The sequence below is a fragment of the Vicugna pacos genome, chromosome X, assembly GCF_048564905.1.
Source record: "Vicugna pacos chromosome X, VicPac4, whole genome shotgun sequence".
Classification (NCBI taxonomy): domain Eukaryota; kingdom Metazoa; phylum Chordata; class Mammalia; order Artiodactyla; family Camelidae; genus Vicugna; species Vicugna pacos.
The window spans coordinates 95582042-95600918 of NC_133023.1; the positions used below are offsets into that span (position 1 = coordinate 95582042).

Here is an 18877-nt window from a genome sequence, read left to right on the forward strand (position 1 = left end):
GTTATGGCTCAGTGGTCCAGCACGTGCTTGGCGTGCACGAGGTCCTAGGTTCAATCTCCAGTGCCTCTATTAAGGGGAAAAAACAAGTTAAAGGAAGATTACTACAAAAACACAGTAATTAGACTCCTCAGCAATGAAGGTTTAGGTTATACCACCAAGTGAAATACCATGAACTGAGGTAAAAGGGTATATAAAATGGATCTTTAAGGAAGAATATTATAAATACCAATTTTGGCCTTGTGACCAGTTACCTAAGCAAGGCTCATAGATTCCACTTGAATTTTGTCCCTTGCTGTATCATACTCGTTTCCTCCCAATACTTCATATAGAATGCTTGGGAATAAATTCAACATTTTTAGTCCATATCTAGGAGAATATAAAGATAAGATCCCAGAATTCTACATTTGGAGCTGAATGCAATTATTCGCATAACTTTGGGTTGTCTTTCTTTGGGGTGGCCCCGGAGCAGTATATTTGGAGATACATGCAAAACGGTTACAGTTAGGCAGAGACACTTTTGGAAGAGTAAGTAGGGGGACAAAAGTGTATTCATTCATTTGACATATATTTGTTGAACTGCTCTGCCAGGCTTTTGCAATACATCAATAAGCAAGCAGGTGAACTTCCCTGATCTCATGGCGGTTCTGCTCTAACAGGGGAAGACAGAAAATAAATAATGGATATAATAGGTAAATAATACAATATGTAAGAAAGTAATCAAAGTTATGGGGGGCAACTAGAGCAGGGTACTGGAGCTCAGGCTCGCTGGGCATGGGGTGAGATGGGATGGGCGGATTGCAGTATTAAGTAGAACAGTCAGGGTAGGCCCCATTGAGGGGGTAAAAGAAGCAAAGACTTGAGGAAGATGAGTTAATCAAATGAATGTCTGGGTGGGGCGAGGAGTCTATCAGAAGTCCAAGCTGGCCCTATTGGGGTCTTTGGGGTCCCCTCAAACTAACATCAAGGTGTTGGCTGGGATGGGCTGTTCTCTTGAGGTTCTGGGGAAGAATCAGTTTCCAATCTCATTTGGGTTGATGGTATTATTTAGCTCCTCTTCCTTGCTGGCTGTCAGCCTGAGTGAGGCTGTTCTCACCTTCTAGAGGCTACCCTTATTCCTTGACATGAGCCCCCTCCAACTTTAAGCAAGTAATTGCACATGAAATTCTTCTCATCTCTCTTTCTCTTTTGCTACCAGCCAAAGAAAAATCTCTGCTTTTAAAGAACTCATGCGATTATATTGGGCCTAAGATAATCTCCCTTTTGGTGAACTCAAAGTCAACTGATTAATAACCTTAATTATAACTGAAAAATCCCTTTTACCATGCAACATAACATAATCATGACTGTGACACACCATATTCACAGTCCTGGGGATTAGGGAGGGCAATCTGGGGGGCTATTATGAAATCCTGCCTACCCGAGACACAAAAATTAGGAAACCTGAGTAGACCTGTATTTATTCAAGAAATTAAATTCGCAATAAAAAAAAAAACTTCCCACAAGGAAAATTCCAGGCCCAGATCATTTTATTAGTGAATTCTATCAGACATTTAAGGAAAAGACAATGCCATTCCTGAACAGTCTTTCAGAAAACAGGAAACATTTCCCAATTCATTTTATGAGACTACATTTACCCTTCATACCAGTTACCAATTTATTCCCTCCAGCTCCAAATTCATTCGTTGCTTGCTCTATGAAAATAAATCTGAGCCTCTAAGTATTTTCCTTTGCCAACTGTAAATGGAAAACTTGTTTTCTCTCTACTACTTTCAATATCTCTGGCCACCAAATGTGTAGGTATTTTCCCACACCGACCTATTCTCTGACAACAGCTGGGTGGCCTACAATTCAGTTGCATTCTCTCCACCTGGAGATAGTGTCAAATTCCACACGTTAAGAGCTCAGTCCCACAAGACCGCCTGGGTCAAGATGCCAGTCCCAAGTCTGGGCCTCCTGTACTTCTAACTGATCGGCTATAAATCAGAGGTCCCCCCAGCCTCCGGTTTGATAATTTGCTACAACAGCTCATGGAACTCAGGAAAGTGCTTTAGTCACTATTACCCATTTATTATAACAGGATATAACTCAGGAACAGTCAGATGGAAGAGATGCATAGGGCCAGGCAGAGGGAAGGGGTGAGAAGCTTCCACGCCCTCTGTGCTCAGCGCTCTCTCAGCGATTCTGAATATTCACCAACCGGGAAGCTCTCCCGTTACCCCTTTGGTTAAGGTTTTTCTGAAGACGGCATGTAATAGGCTGATTAAATCACGGGTCCCTCCTCTCCCCTCCCTGAGGTCAGGGGGTGGGGCTGAAAGTTCCAGTCCTCTATAATCACACAGTTGGTAACCCGCTCCCCACCCTTAGGGACTTTCCAAAAGTAATTTTATTAACCTAAACTTGGGTGTGGTTGAAAAGGGCTTGTTATGAATAACAAAAGACAATCTTTTCACTTTTGTCACTCTGGAGCTATTTCAGGAACTGGGGACAAAAACCAAGTATTACAACAAAAGATGCTCTTTTCACCTTTCTAACTCTGGAACTGTTTCAGGAGCTGGAGATGAAGACCAAAATATGTACTTCTTATCGTATCACAGTATCGCATTAGGTTTTGTCAGTAAAGGACATTGGAGAGACACTGCAAGGAGAAAACGGGTTTTGCTTCCTGGTTGTGGTGAGCTTGCTTGGCAGGCTCCTGTAGGGCGTGCAGCTTCTCCCGGTGGAGGCGGGTGTCTCCCGCCTCAGAGCCTTACTGTGCTCACAGCTCCTGCAGTGAGCCGTGGGCAGCAGCTTCCCCAGAAACCCCCCGCCCTCGGCAGCTTTCCAGCCAAGTACCACTGGTGAGACATCTCTGTATCAACAGCCTTCTTCTGTACCCTAAAAGACACTTTCAGCAAGTTCTGTGGGTGCCACACCAGTGACTTCTCTACCATCCCGCAGGCCAAAGCCATACCTCTCGAAGAGTGTCTAGATTTCAGCCCTGGGGTGGGAGTTGGGCTCTTCCTTGAGTACTGCATCTTGGTTATGATGCTATTACGTGTTCTGTTATCCTATTATTATATCTAGTATTCTTATATTCTTAAGAGCTCCCTTTTTACCTAACTAATCTATCATTATTCCTATCCACGGTAAATAATTCTTTATATCAAACCCTCCCTGTTCATGCTTAGCATGCATGAGGTCCTGGGTTTAATCCTCAGTCCCTCCTTTAAAATAAATTAAATAAATAAACCTAATTACCTCCCCCTAAAATTAAAAAAAAAAAAATTCAATTGCCAACTGAAGCACACGCTTTGGAAGCCCAAGTAGCTGCTGCACTTTTTAACAGACTAGTAATGATGAACATAAATACTGCAGCAATCGGTGGATTTTTCCAAGTTCACCTGAGTGCTTACAAAGGAACAAAATTACAAGTTCAAGTCCATTAACTCTCAGTTCAAACTTCCATGACAGCCCTAAAAAACTTATTTCTTGTAGTCATAGGGCTGATATTCCTGAAAACCCACTGTACAGGATGCTGAATTACAACAGTTGAATTCAGTCTCAAGTTTCTCATGTGAAAGGGCATTGACTGATAACGAACGGGACCCTGAAACTTGGAATGGAGACATTTGTTTGGACCCAGATGAAACTGATAATCTTGAACCCCCAGGCCATTCTGACATTCCCTTACCAGTTGAAGCAGCTTGTCCTGCAGTATCTGTAGAAATAAGCCTTTCTCTGCTTAAAAATCCTGTGATAACCTCACCTAGGGCAGATTCCATGAAAGGGGATGCTGTTCTTAAGATCCACCACCACCACTTCCAACGCCAATAAATCCATAACTAGGGTCAAATCTCAGGATACTCCAGGCGGCCAGACATACACTAAAACCCCAGAATAGCTTACACAGCAAACTGGGAGAATGGATAAGCAAAACAGGGATGCACACCATGGGATACTGTACCACTTAGAAGCAACGGACTAGATGTACATTTGCAACGTGAGTAAACCTTCAAAACATGGAGATAAGTCGTAAGAAATAGAATGAGATAAGTAACACTATTCCATACCATTTAATTAAATATATGCATATAAAACCTGGATGCAAACAAAAGGATATACATTAAATGCATTAGAATGGTTGCCACTGGCAGGCAGGTGAGTGGGAATGGGGAAAAAGATGAAAATAAAATGAGAAGGGTCTTGTCTGGACTAATCACGAGAATGTACCAAAAAATTGAGTATGACTCAGGAGAAAAAGAACACGTCAGCTAATAGGGACTCTCAGTCCTTGACAAGATGCTGATCTAACATAATGTGCTGCCTCTCCCCCAATTCCAGCCCTGAAGATGACACACAAGATAACTGACAAATGATGAAATCTACTAATTATACAGCATTTACCATGTGCCAGGCACTATTAACTCATTTAATCATCTCAGCCAATACTATATTATCCCCATTTTACAGATGAGAAAACAAGTACAGAGAGGTTAAGTAACTTGCCTAAGGTCACACAGCTGGTAACGCTAGACTGGAATGTTAATATAGTCCAGATGACACTAAGAAACATCTAGACTGGAGAGGGCGAGTCTCAGGTGGGGCTGGAGGTCAGGGGCCAGAGGTCAGGGGCCAGTGGCCTAAAATCGAAGAGGGATAGGCACCAGGGACAAAGGAGAGGCCAGAGGAAAACTGTGTCCTTTTGTTTCTCCCCACCCCTATGTTGTTCTGGGAAGATCACTGTCCACCTCATTACCATGGCAAGGAGAGCAGCGGTGCCAAGCGTTACACTAAGGCAGCAGGCAGCACCAGCGCTGCGGGGGTCGGGGGCACATGACAGGTGCAGGGAACAGGCTGAGTCATCTCTCGCCACACACACAGGAACCGAAGGCTCAGCCCTACCTAGTCTAGTGCTAGTAAATAAACACAAGACCCTCAAGGAAGGAAATTTGGCCAAGATTTCCTTGAGGAATTTGACTGTCCCAAGAGGAAAAACCCAAAAGCACTGGTATCAGGAGTTCCCCGGCGAAGAGCCCCCACAGCAAAGCTGTGAAGTGGCAAAGCCCTGAGAGCTTACATGTTAAACCCCTACTTACAATCACAAGCACCAAACCCAAAATCCCCACTCACTTCAGGAAAGCCTCTAACACGGAAGAGTTTGAAGCAGAAAAAAAAAGCAATAGGCAACGATAACTTTGAAGGGGGTAAAAAAAAACACTGTAGGAAGAAAACTTAAAATCATCTTTAGCTTACTATAAAGCTACAGTAATCAAGTACTATCATAGTAAGTACGGTAATAGACTGTAAATACAGTATATATGGTTCCTACAAAAATAGAGGTAATTCCATGGGAGGGTAGTCTTTGCAACACAACATGAGAATAAAATGTACGCCAATGTATTAAAAAATAAACCCCTACCTCACCATAAAAAAAAAATCAATTCAAGATGGATCATAGACCTAACAAAGTTAAAACTACCAGACTTTGTAGAGGGGAAAGAAAAAAGTTATGACCCCTAAATTAGGCAGTTTCAATTGACCTATTACAGAAAGCAATAATCATTAAATTTTTAATTAGACTGAATTTGCTCAAGAAAAATAAGAAAAAAACAGGCAAGACAAAGTAGGAAAAAACATTCACAACACACATAGAAACTTGCATGCAGAACATATTAAGCACTTTTATATTTGAAAGAGATGATCCAATTGTTGAAATGGACAAAAGACTTGGGAGTTTTTGAAAGAACATATAGAGATGGCTGTAAGAACACGAGAAAACTGCCCAATAAAAATACAACACGAGATACTCGATTGGCTCCTGGAACAGAAAGAGGACCGTTGTGGAACTTCAATAAAATCTGGAGTTTAGTTCATGTACCAACATTAATCTCTTAGTTTTGATAAATATACCATCGTTACGTACGATGTTAAAATTAAGGTAGGGGGAGGGTAAGAGCTCAGTGGTAGAGTGCATGCTTAGCATGCTTGAGGCTCTGGTTCAATCCCTAATACCCCCATTAAAAAAAAATTAGGGCAAACTAGGTAAAGGATATATAGGAACTCTACACTATGTTTGCAACTTTTGTGTAAGTTTAAAATCATCTCAAAATAGTGTTGTGCATCACTTAGGAAAATGCAAATTAAAATCACGATGTCATACCATCCCACCCATCCACTAAAATGGTTAAAATGAAACCGATCAACAGCAAATGTTGGATAGCAACCAGAACTTTCATAAATTGCTATGATGCCATAAAATGATAGTCAATTTGGGAAAACTACTTGGCAGTTTCTTAAAATGTCCATCAACCTCATTACCCCATTGATTCTACTGCAAGGTGTTTCTCCAGAAGAAATGAAAATCTAAGTCCAAGACTTGCACAAGAATTATTAATAGCCCAAAACTGAAAACAGCCCAGATTTCCAGCAACAGAATGGATAAACTCTACACTGGAATTCTGCCCTGCAACAAAAAGGAATAAACTACTAGTACAACTATATGGATGAGTTTCAAACATGCTGAAGGCTAAACACAGAATGTACATTGTAGAACTTAATTCATACAAAGTAGTAAAATACGCAAAAGCACCCTACACCAATAGAAACCAGGTCGGCGCTGCTTCTCTAGGGGGTGGGAAGATGAGCTCCTGACTGGTAAAGTGCACGCAGGAACTTCCTGGAGTGAGGGAAAATATTGTCTTGATGTGCAGGCTACCAGTCACTAAGTATATTTCAAGATTAATCAAACTGAACACTTGGCACCTACCCTTTTCACTAAATATTTCCATTCAAAAAATCTTGAGTGCTACTCATCATTATTTATCAGATATACACATTTAAACCACGGCAATACAAGGTACTCACTAGAATGGCTAAATTTTAAAATACCAAACCCTGATGAGTCCAGAGTAACCAGAATTCACTGAGTGGCAATACAACTTTGGAAAAACTGGCAATTTCTCCTAATTTTCTGCTTTACAATCCAGCAATTTCGTACCTAATGTTTCCATCATTAATCATGCACACAGAACTCGCACAGGAACGCTCATTCAGAGGACTTATTATCCGTAATAGCCAAGTGCTGGAAAAAGCAGATTTCCAGCAATAGGCAAAGCATACTATGCTCACATACTCATGCAGTAGAAGGGAAACATGATATACACAACGTGGGGGACTCTCAGAAGCGTTTTGCTTTATGAAAACCTTATACAAGGATCCGTATTTTGATTGCATTTAGACGTTCCAGAACAGGTAGCTAGTCTGCATCTCTGGGAGTCTATTCGTGGGGGATGAAGGCAAGTATTGTATAGCAAAGGACAAAAGATTAATTTGCTGGGGTGATAAGATCTTGATAATGGGTATTTTTACCAAATCTCATAGCACGCTTATTTAAACATTTGATTTAAACTTCCTCCAAAATCTGTAAATATTGAGTTTGTTATTGTTACAAATGCTTGTTTGGTTATTGATATCTTCAACTTAACAAAGATTAATGAATTGAGATAGACTTGAGTTTTTCCCGAAAAATTGGTTTGGAGCTGAAGCTATTTATAGGATGTCAGTACTTAAGGCTTCTTCTGCCCTCCTCCTAACGCTAACATTATTTTCCATGTTACGAGTTCTGTTCAACTGGCTGTATAACCCAATTGCAATACCATTTTAGATGCTGATAGTTACTGCATGTATCAAGATCCATAAAAATAGACTGCACCAGTGGTCTGGCCCACCTCAAAGGTAAACCTAAATCAGCCTACACTTACAGGAACACTTGTCAGAGACCTCTAACACACCAATCACAATCCTCCAACTTGGCTTTGGCTAGCTCACCCTACCCTAGAAGACAGGACCCCATAGCTAATGAGGCCTCGAGAGTTCCTTTTAACAAACTGTGAACTTGGGAAGAGTGCTTCACTGCTTTGAGGCACTGCACTCCCAAGCCATTGATCGTTTTCCCTTGAATAAAGACAAGTGTCACTAAATTAGTTTTATCAAGTGCAAATGAACATGAGTCAGATGTACACAGTACAGTAGATAAAGCAGAGAAAGTTACCAATAAAGCAGCACGGTAATCATGTGCTGGGTTAACAGCATCCTTGAGGGACTTGGTCTGAAGTGGGACCCACTGCCAAATCGATTTAACCGACCTGTTCCTCCCAGGAGTTAGCAGGAAATATTAAAAAGCACTACATCTTTGGCATTCTAGCTTCTAGTTCTTTGGTGTTACAGCTCCAATTTCAGGATAAGGATTAAATGAAATCATCTGAATCACCCTGCTGCCTACCTGAAGCTCCCTCCGCTACTAAAGGAAGCCTGGTTGCAGGCTGCCTCAGTGCCTGTTCCCTGGCCAACTCCAGGTGCCAACGGCATGAGAACTAGTTTGAGGGAGGGGGACACGTGGAGGTGGTTATTTAAAAGCATAAATCCCTTATTACAAAAAAAGAATGAACCCAGGGCCACAGAAAAAATGCATGTTAAGTTTTATTAAGTTTCAAATACAAAACATTCCAAAAAGAAAGCCATCTATTATACCTAAGTTCTATATTCAACTACCAGTTAAACAAGGAAAACACATTATTCTTTTACAACCAGTATAAAGCCAGAAGAATCAAGACAGATTCTTTTTCCAACAGGAGCAGAATTAAGTCTGCTGGGTCAGTAAACTATTTGCCAAACAGCTGTCTGGTCATTAAGCAAACTTCTTGAATATTCATGTTTACTATGATTAATCTCTATGTTCTACACTATCTTTAAGATACCTAAATAAAATCTCAAGAGCCAAACGGTCCTCAGAAGTATAAACCCAAGTAATTTAGATTACAGTATGATTGAGGAAGACAGCTATGTAAGTGCAATAGCTACTTAAATTTGGTCAATACCCTCACGCCCTGTGATTACAAGAGCCTGTCAAATGAGGGTTGTTTTCTGGATTATTCTTCACAATTGCAAATGTTAAACATGATAGTACTGATATTTATGACACAAAAACTCAGTTTCTTCTAACCCAACAACTCAAATCTGTTTCCTTTGAGACATTAGCTTTTACACTATTGGCTCTAGTTTCCAATGCAATAAATTATAAAGTTGTATCTTGATTGGCTTCCAAAACACGAGGTGTGGGGTGGCGGGTAAAGTAGACATACAAAACATCTTATAAAAAAAAAAAGCAAAAGCCAAATGGCCCGATTTTGTTTCCAGTTTTTTAAAGTGTGCTTTTGACCATTTTTAGCTATGTTTCCAGTTACTTTAGTTTCCAGATATTAGTCTTCCCTTTAAAGACTACATCTCACTTCTGGATAAACAAGAAATATTTAACTTGCTGAATATCAGACACTTTACTGGATAGTTATGTCTTATGCCTTTCATTTTTCTAATCCAACTTTCTGACAGTTGGTGGTAATTAGGAAGACATTCTTAAGTGCAGTTGTCCTATGACTTTAGCTAAAGAGAATGAAGGTCAAAGCTGTAAAATTGCACAAAGAACCACAAGAACTTCCTGACTACCTCCACTTACCAATTTCCTATATTGCTCCCCTTTCTCCACCTGGTCAATTACTTATTTTAAGTAACTGCCACTCCCTAGTTAAGAGTGCTAACCAACATTGATGCCTTCCTTAGATCCACAAGAATCCCTGAAGGCAAATATCTATTGTCTGCACCAAACCAATTCTGATGAGTACTGCTCATGCAACTGTTGTGCCTTAAGGACAATCAGCATTCTTCTGCTTCAACAACTCTGTAAAATGAAAAGCATGCTATCAGGTCACAGGATATTTACTGTTTTACACTGGAAATTACTTTCCCTCTTACCTACTATTTAAATACATACTTTTTGTTGCTTTAACTGGCAATAGAACATTTATTTGCTTTAAATTGCAAGCTCAAAAAAGCGATCATAAAACCCAGTGTAATTCCTCTAAGCACTTTGGTAATAAAAAAAATAGCTATGTCTTTACTTTGCCAATAAAATTGTTACTCAAACTAGGAGACTCCGTGACACCTGCATCTGTTCACCCTTCAGCCAATTTGTGCTGTGGCTGAGCAGGTAATCAACTATTAAGAGGGAACTTCTTTCCTCACAAGAGGAAAACTATGGGGGAACTTAACAGAAACTTTAAAAAAGCTTAACAGTTTTCCCTCTTAGCAGTGCTTAGGTAGTTGTGATAAGACATGACAGAACTTTTACAAAATGCATAGGATTAAGTCTGAACCTCACATACCAAAATGCTAACCGTATAGCTTAGCCAACAACTAACTGCTAATGAAGATAATATTAGCAAACTGTGTATACATTCAAATACAGCTAAGAGCAGTGCATGACTGAGCCACTAATGGAAATATACCTGTTTAAAATAACCTCAACCCACAGACAAATGACAGTTAATGTGCCAGGTGTTACACATTACAGCACTTAGCTTTATCCTCATAATATAAGAACTAAGGTTATCATGCCCCAATCACAAGATAACTTACCAACAGATTCGCAACACAGCAAAGCTAGTGTTTATCTGGGTTTTTTGTGGGGGGTAATTTGTTTTATTTATTTTTGGAGGTACTGGGGATTGAACCCAGGACCTTGTGCATGCTAAGCATGCACTCTACCACTTGAGCTAACTCCCCCCCACAAAGCTATAGTATTTAAACCTAAAAATGCTACTGGTTTCAAAACTTACCTTAGCATTTCACTTCTCTTGCTGCCAGCTTTATCTAGTGTGAATAAATCAGCACTCCATGACCATCATGACCATAATGACCAAATTCTCAACCTGTAAAAATTAAATAGGTAACTAGTTATCTCTCTTAAGGAAATTCTTCAAAACTTCCCTATAACTGCCCTCTTTTCCAGAAAGAAAAGGCAAGTTCAGACTTGTAGCTTAACGTATTTCGTGTTCTACTATTTCTCTTAAGTGGTGGAAGATTCACTGGCTTGGGATGGACTGGAATGGCTTAAATGGCTTAAAGTTGCATGGCTTATGGATTCCCATTCTGTTCCAATGGTGCACTGCCATGTTTAATCCATAAGTTGAACGGACAAAACTTATTTGAAGGAATAAGTGCAGTGTAAGGATTTTTAGTTGGAGGTCTTCAAGTTTACTATATTCAAGAGCATCTTTTTCAACTTCGTGGCTGGACCTGGGTCATGCTGCCTCAGGTTTTGCTTTTTAAAGACCACTTGCAATAGATTTTCTCCATACAGTGTAGTTTTCATAGAACTAAAAACAAGTCAGGCATCCAACTAAATGTCAAGTTTGCAATGGCTTACAGGGGTAGAGAGGGGGACCCCAAACTTAAGCCATTTCCTACAGTCTAAAAGACTAATTTGAAAAACGTTAAAACGTATGAAGCATGTTTAAAGGTCTTCATCAAAAAATACTTTAAAAAAAAAAAAACCCCCTCCCAAGCCCCAGATTGCTATTGGTAAACAGCTGTATTAGGCCTTTAAGTGCCACACATGCTTTAAAAAAAAAAATTCCAAGTGTTGAATTTGGAGGACTTCTAATACGCTATCGAACACTGTTTTCCAAAAGTTTTTTTAAATCTAGAAAGCATTTCCATTGCCATGAGGTACAGTGTGTTTCACTGTACTATGAGGAAGGTTTAAGTGTTCAATTTCGACTTAGACGGAAAAACTAGTTTGCTTTGCTTACCATCTTTGCTGTTTCACAGGCATTTGATGCTTTAAATCTGATGTGGAATGCTGATAGATTCACTTTTTAGAAGTCATAAGCCTTTGAGAAGTTGGAGATAACTTCATTGCTTATCTATTTTCTCCTTTGCAATCAAGCTGTTCCTTAAAAGTGAGACACTACAGAGTTGCAAAAATTTGAAACAGTAAGAGCAAGCATCGTTTGCAGCTTCATGGTTGGTTTTGGCCAAACTTTTTATTTAGTATTCTGTAGTTGCTTAACACACACTTATATGGTCTTATTGGGGGAGGGGAAATAGGGGAGGTTCTTGTAGATTCCCAAGGAAATGTCAGAAAGGCATAATATGGCCAGCATTATCCATTTGCTTTTTTGGGTTTACTGGGCGAATAGCACTTTCCTTACATGTAAGCATCTGATCTCAGGTTTTTCACACTGAGAACATTGAGATTTCAGTTTGAAGACACTCTGAAATCCTATGAGTAGCATACCCCGACCACCCTCTAATAGCTAGCTTGTTTGTATAGGCAGGAGGATTCATTTCTCCATTTTAGATGGCTAGATATTTTGTGGAAGATCTTAGAATTGCTTGCCTCATTTACTGGGAAAAAAAAATCTTATAGAAGTGGCCTTTGGGGACACTTTTACAACACTAGTACACATGTCAAGTCTTAACACATTTAACATTTGCTTATTGAAAGCAATGTCATAAAATCAAATAAGATTAAACATGTTTTACTCTTTTCCTCACAAGAACATAAAAATTAAGGAAGGGGAACTTAACAGGAAATTTAAAAAACGTAACACAATTTTTCCTCTTAGTAGTCCTTGGGTAGTTACGACAGAATAGGTTCCACTTTTGTTTGTTTCTTTGAACAGGGATTTTGGTCCAAAGTTTTGTTTGTTTTTAATATCTGCTTCTGCCTCCCCCTCTATCAGATCGGCTTCCTCCACGGCCACCACCTCTTGGTGCTCCGCGGCTTGAACTGCTGTAGGAATCACGTGGAGGAGGGTACCCCCTTTCCATAGAAGGGGGAAGCCCTCTTTCTTGTCTGCCAACCCGATCACGACCACTTGAGTAGAGATCACTTCGGCTGCTTGAGTAACTGTCTCGACTTCCACCATATCCGTCACGTGAGCTGCTGTAATCATCATAGCGACTGCTTCCACCATAAGATGGCGGGGGCCCTCGTGTAGGTGGAGCACTACGTGAGTTACCTGCAGGGTCAATGGTCAGGTAATATGGCAACACTATAAATTGGATATATACAACATTTATATCTGAATTTACAGAATTCTTGTATTAAACGTTTACTTTCTCAACTGGGAGGTTTTAAACTCTGCCATTGCTGGCCATTAACAGGGATTTGCTCATCTGCTGAGATACGGGCATGGATGGATTTTAATGTTTGTTTGAAAAGACTGAAGACGGTGTGTATTTCAAGAGGATATTCCAGACAGCTTGTTATTTTATAGTAGACACTCAGCCACCTTCCAGTGATAAGTTGCAATTTTGAACTGTAGACTTTCCTTCATATTGCAATGGTAAACATTTCATCTTGTTAATAAAATTTTTAAATTGTATTTTCACTGTTGGGGGAAAACACATAAGGCTGCCAATTTAAGCAAGCAAAATCCCCTCCAAAGCAAGCAAACAGCCTCAAAAAAAAAACTTAGAAAAAAAAACAAAAGCCCCTCACAAGACTAGGAAAAGCCCAGCTGATTAAGTTACCCCCGTAAAAGCAAGCAAACATCCCTTTAAAAGCAAGCACCACACAGCCTAATAAACTGGCTCATGAACCTAAAAACTCAAGCTGGTGATATTCAAAGACCCTCAACCAAAATCTTACCATAACTCTCATATGAATCTCTGTAGGAACCTCCACTTGGATGATCTGAATAGTCTCGATCACGACCATAACCATCTCTATCACTAAATTAAAGAGGAAAATGTGTAAGCCCCAGAGCATCAATTTACTTTTTTTTTTTTTACATCAAGCCTTGGCAGCAACAGCAAAGTAACTTACCTATAGCCTCTTGATGGATAGTCATCACGTGAACTGGAATGACCATAATCACGGTAAGTGTAATCTCTTGGCGGTGGTGCATAATCTCTTGTATCTCGAGAACTTGGGTAATCTCTACTTGAATAGCTACAGAAACAAAAGTAACTGGTTTATACTTTTGATGAGCTCTCCCTTCAATCTTAGCTATTAATGAGACAAAAGCTACTATGCTTTTCTGTTACCTGTCTTTAGTAGAATATCCATCATCTCTTGGGGACAAATAAACATCTCTACGAGAGGGTAAGGGTTCCCTTCGAGGCGGGCCTCCATAACTATCTCTTCCACGTGATACAGGAGCTTAAAGAAAAATATATAAAAGTATATCCAGAGAAAAGTCAAAATATAAAAATATATTCAGGCAATGAAGCAATTCAACCAAATATGACAATATGGAGATAAATCAAGAAATCCTCTAAAATTCTTACACCCAAATTCTTTTCAACGCTATGCACTTAACTGCATGTACCCAAGATCACCTGGAATCAGTTTAAAGCATGTTTAAGATTCACCTCTCAATCCTTTCCTGGTGGTAAGACAAACTGACATAAAGAAACATTTACCTCTTCCACCCATTCCACTGCTGCTGCGAACTGGTCCTGAAGGGGCAGATCGTTTAGGAGGAGGACCCCCACTTCGTGGTGGTGGTCCTCTTTTTACCGGGAGTGGTCCCCTGGAAGAACTCATGTTAAAATTCATGGAATAGCCACCATCATCTACATGAGAGCAACAACAACAAAAAACACGTTACTACTTACATGAAGTAAGAAAAAGCTACAAGTTTCCTTTGACCAAGACCGACCATCATTTGTTTACTGGGGAATCTTCAGTTTTCACTCATACAAGATTGTGCATAAGAAGTCTACATAGATTAGAAAAATGAACTTAAGTGTAGTCTTAAAGTTACTTCAAATAAATATACAAACTTACATTTTTGTATGACCAACACCTATCAAAAATTTTCTGCAGGTGTTTTTTCCTATAGAATGAACTACCTGGATAAGGAATAGCTTACTTAAACATTGTAATGTAACTGAGGATGCCTTCACTGTTTCCCTTAAGTCATTATCAGTAGATGAACAAGAGTTCTCAATTTCAAAAGCTGGGGCCTTTAAACAAAGCACACATCGGTGTTGGTTACAGTTCCCAACTTAATATAATAGGCCTGAAGTAAACGCAAGTCATTACCCATGTGTCCTCCACGTGAAGGAGGTCCCCTGGTTCCTCCACTTCCTCCTCTTCCACCTCTAAGGCCTCTTGGAGGGCCTCTGCTTCTTGGAGGTGGAGGTGGTCCACGTCGACCACTTTCAAACGACGGTTTAGTGGCTTGTTCAACTTTGATGGCTTTTCCATCTAAGGACTAAATACCAAACATGGTTTACTACATTAGTATTTAAAAAGGTTTCAGGTCCACTATGCACTGACACCAGTATGTTCTTGAAAATGCTACACTTTTTCACTTAGCACTTACATGCTACTCAGTTTTTTAGCAAGATGCTGATATGAACTAAAACCTAAGGTGGACCCACTGCACTGCTGGTCAGTAAATTTAAAACAATGCCAATTATTTAACTAATTATCAAGACAGTCAAAAAGAAAAGCCAAAGTTATCAAATCAGTTCCTGGATCCCAAAGTATACTACATACTAAAACTGAAAGACTCTTGTTAAGAGAACATATAATCCCTAAGTGACTACAAATTTGGTTCTAAAATTACAAAGAGCAATGATCAGCGTCCTGGAAAGGTATATACTCAAATTTCAAGAGCTGCCCCAGAGCAGACTTGGGTAACATACTGCACTATTTCACTTCCTAGGCAACATGGTATTATTGTGCAATCTCACCTTTCCATTCATGTCTCTGGCTGCATCCTTAGCATCTGCTGGGCTTTCAAAGGTGACGAAAGCAAATCCTCTGGATTTGTTGGTTTCACGATCCTTCATCAAGAGAACTAAAAAGTAGTTTTCAGGGGGGAAAGTGTTACTCTAGTTCGAATGAGAAAACAAAAGTAAATCTGTAAAAAGAAAAGCTCAGAACTTCTTAGAGGACAAAGTACATAATCATTTCGTAAGATCAATGCAATCAAAATTCATCATAGCTTATCTTTTAAAAATTCTGACAGCCTTCCATATACTTTGTTAACTCACCTTCCACTATTCGTCCATATTTGCCAAATACTGCTTCAAGGGCCTTCTCGTTTGTTTCTGTATTGAGGCCACCGATGAAGAGCTTCCCTGGGCGATCTGCTTCAACCATTTTCCCCCCTAGTGAAAGTCTGTTGAAATATCAGTGTTACTCCCCCTGGAAAAAGTTTACCCGACAAGTACTTATTGGGGCTCATTTCCCCCTGCTTTAATAAAATCATCCCTTAGTCACTCAAGGCAAGCAAACTAATCGTTCCTAAGCCTCAGCAGGAAACCAATTTAAGTAGTTTAGTGATAGCAGTTTATGTTAAACTGGTTAAAGAGCCAACTAAACTTACGTCTTTATCCTTAATCCACCTTGGCAGTTTATACCAAGATAACAACTACTCAATATTTGAAAAAGTGGGTAGCCTTTTAAAGATTCTATTATCACATCCCAATTACCCTATTTTTAAAAGCTGTCGACTCAGTCAAGGTCACAGGCCAAACGCAGATGCGTTTAAGACCAAGCCCTCTCCCAAGAACTGCCTCTCATTAGGATTCCCTAGTAAATCTAAGCAGCAACTTAAAGTTTTAACCAAGTTACGGCTCCCCTCCCTCCAGTCCCTGCCTCGCCGAAAAGGTTACTGACTTAAGAAAATCGTCAATAACAACCCACTATAAATAACGGAATGCGGACGCGCGCATTTCAACACTCAACACTCCGTGACTGCAGCGGAACCCAATTAAAACCCGTCATTAAAAACCGCGTGGAAAATACAAAATGGCGACACTTGGAGTCAGCCCAGAACAACCGCCACCGGTCAGCGGAGTAACTTTCACCGGCAGCGGAGGCTGGGAGAATTCAAAGGGCTTCCCGTCCGAGGCCTCCAATGAACAAGGACCCCGCGCAAGAGTGCACGTGCCCGCCCGTAGCGCCAGCGCCATCCCCATGCAGGTAGCGACCGCGCCTCCGCGGTCCCTCCTCGTCCCGCTCCAACCCCGACCTCCGCCACCGCCCCCCCCCCGCAGGCGACAGCCAAACTTTCCGGAGGCACACAACGGCGCGGCCCCCCTGCGTCCGCTTCCCTTAACGACACTCGCAGCTCTATCTAAATAGGTCGGCACCTCTGGCTTCTTAAAATGGCGCCCGCCACCCCCCATCTCCCGGGAGATAATCCCAACTTCTGACGCGGCAGGAGAGGACCAAAACGGACTGGAGAAAAGGACTCACGTACCGGCGGGGTGACGGCGGTTTCAGGCTCCTAAGAGCTCACCGAAAGCGGCTTCCTAGCACCTCAGCACGCGGAAGAGCGGCCGGTACCGAAAACGGAAGGAGGAAGGCGCTCGCACTGCTGCGCAACGAGGACGAACAAAGGAGACAGCAAACTTTATACTGCCCGGGAACGAGGCTGAAGGACCCGGATGGAGACGGAGCTTAGAATTTGAAACCCGAAGGGAGGGGGAAGCGGTTCCCAGCCTCCCCATTGGCTGCCTCCGCTGTCATTCATCCTTCGCCCCTCCTTTTTTCCCGGGCTCTCCGCTCTCCGGCCGGCCCCTGTTTCTAACCGTTTTCCCAGCCCCCACCCGTGCTCCACAGACCCGCGTTTTTGCTTTCCGCTAAAATGGTTCACGGGCTGCCTGTAATAAAGAATTGAAATTTATTGCATGTTCTTGTGGGCTGGGCACGGCGCTAAACTTTACACTCATTTATTTAATTCCCAAAACAATGTCATAAGGCCGGATACTCCTACTGTGCCAGTTTTGCAGAAAAGGAAAACAAAGAAGTTTAGATAGTAAAATGTGTTTTCCACAAACATCTTTAACAAGAATTTTTGGTGAAGGGGGAAATTCTGATAAGTAAATGTCAGGCAGGGGAAAGAAACTGCAAAAAACAGCAGACAGATAATCCCTTTATATGGAACAATTACTGAGCACCTACAGAATGGCAGGCAGTCTCGGCTTGGTGTGAGGGAACAACCCAGAGCAAGCGCGACAAGGGCAACGCGCCTCATAGGTAAGGCTGCCAAATTTAGCAAATAAAAATACAGGACACTCAGTTAACTTTGATTTTAAGATAACAAATAGTTTTTCCAATATAAGTAGGTCTAAGTATCACACAAAAAACTAATTTCGTTGTTGATCGGAAACTCAAATTGAACTGGGCGTTTTGTATATTGTCTGCCAATACTACTCATGGGGGGGGATTACAAAAATTTCTAATTTCCTAATTTCTTTAAAAACTAAATAAAAATTTAAGTACAGCTAACAAATAAAACAATTGCATGTTGTGATTAGTGCCAGGGAGGAAGTAAACGAGGTTCTTTGATGGACAATACTTGGAAGCCCAAGTTCAATTTAGCCATCTGGGAAGGTCTATCTGAAGAAGCCACTTGGCAGATCAGAGCTGAAGGAAGAAACTAGCGGTGGGAAAGCTGAGGGGTGGGGAAGCTTTTCAGAAAAAGAAGCACAAAGTGAAGGGGAAGAGCTTGCATGTATCAAGGGACAGAGATTCAGGATGACCAGAATTTAAGGGGCATAAAGTGACGGAACCAAGGTAGGCAGAACATTCAAACCCATTACAAGATTACAGGAAGAAAAAAGATTGCAGGGGATAAGTGTGGAAATGGGGACACCAATGAGGCTGTGTAAACAGACGAAGAGAAAGAGGACAATGGCTTGAGTTAGGGTTGTGATGGTGGATCTGGGGAAGAAGGACAATTGCTAGGTGTATATGGCAGGTAGCATGGATAGGATTTGTTAATGAATCCAATGGGAAAGCACTGGGGTGGAATTGAAAAACACAGGGTAAGTCTTTATGGATGACTGAGTATCTAGTATTGGCAGTGGTGGCCATTTACCAAAATGGCTGCAGAGGAGCAAGTTTGGGAATGGCTGGGGGGCAGGGTAGAGAAATCTGATGCTCAGATCAGGACTAAATTTGTCACTTTAGAAATAGTAATGAAACCCAACGAGACCACCAAAGAAACGAATACAATAGGAAAAGAAAAGAAGGTGCCAAATCGCAAAATATTAACTGTAATTTTAAATGCATGTGGAGAGAAAAACA

General features: G+C 40.9%; 1 protein-coding gene and 1 non-coding gene across 2 annotated transcripts; both read right to left on the bottom strand.

The window, feature by feature from the left end:
* Positions 1-8439: 8439 nt before the first annotated feature.
* On the bottom strand, positions 8440-17210 carry RBMX (RNA binding motif protein X-linked). Its single transcript, XM_006218160.4, has 11 exons — positions 17046-17210; positions 15832-15959; positions 15529-15635; positions 14873-15044; positions 14248-14400; positions 13870-13984; positions 13649-13774; positions 13472-13554; positions 11625-12839; positions 10650-10742; positions 8440-9712 (listed from the first exon to the last, which is right to left on the bottom strand). The coding sequence occupies exons 2-9, from the start codon at positions 15938-15940 to the stop codon at positions 12529-12531; spliced, it is 1176 nt and encodes a 391-aa protein (XP_006218222.1). The 5' UTR covers positions 15941-15959; positions 17046-17210; the 3' UTR covers positions 8440-9712; positions 10650-10742; positions 11625-12528.
* LOC116277467 (small nucleolar RNA SNORD61) lies at positions 15711-15783 on the bottom strand. The gene has a single exon (XR_004186922.1). It is a non-coding gene; the product is annotated as a small nucleolar RNA SNORD61 (small nucleolar RNA).
* Positions 17211-18877: the final 1667 nt, after the last annotated feature.

What these genes read in the sequence shown, in the direction of transcription:
- RBMX (XM_006218160.4), bottom strand. Translation starts at nt 15,940, where the DNA reads ATGGTTGAAGCAGATCGCCCAGGGAAGCTCTTCATCGGTGGCCTCAAT. An exon ending in CCAGAGACATGAATGGAAAG is followed by an intron (nt 15,045 to 15,528) that starts GTGAGATTGCAC and finishes TTTGGTATTTAG; the next exon opens with TCCTTAGATGGAAAAGCCAT. An exon ending in CAGTGGAATGGGTGGAAGAG is followed by an intron (nt 13,985 to 14,247) that starts GTAAATGTTTCT and finishes TTTTTCTTTAAG; the next exon opens with CTCCTGTATCACGTGGAAGA.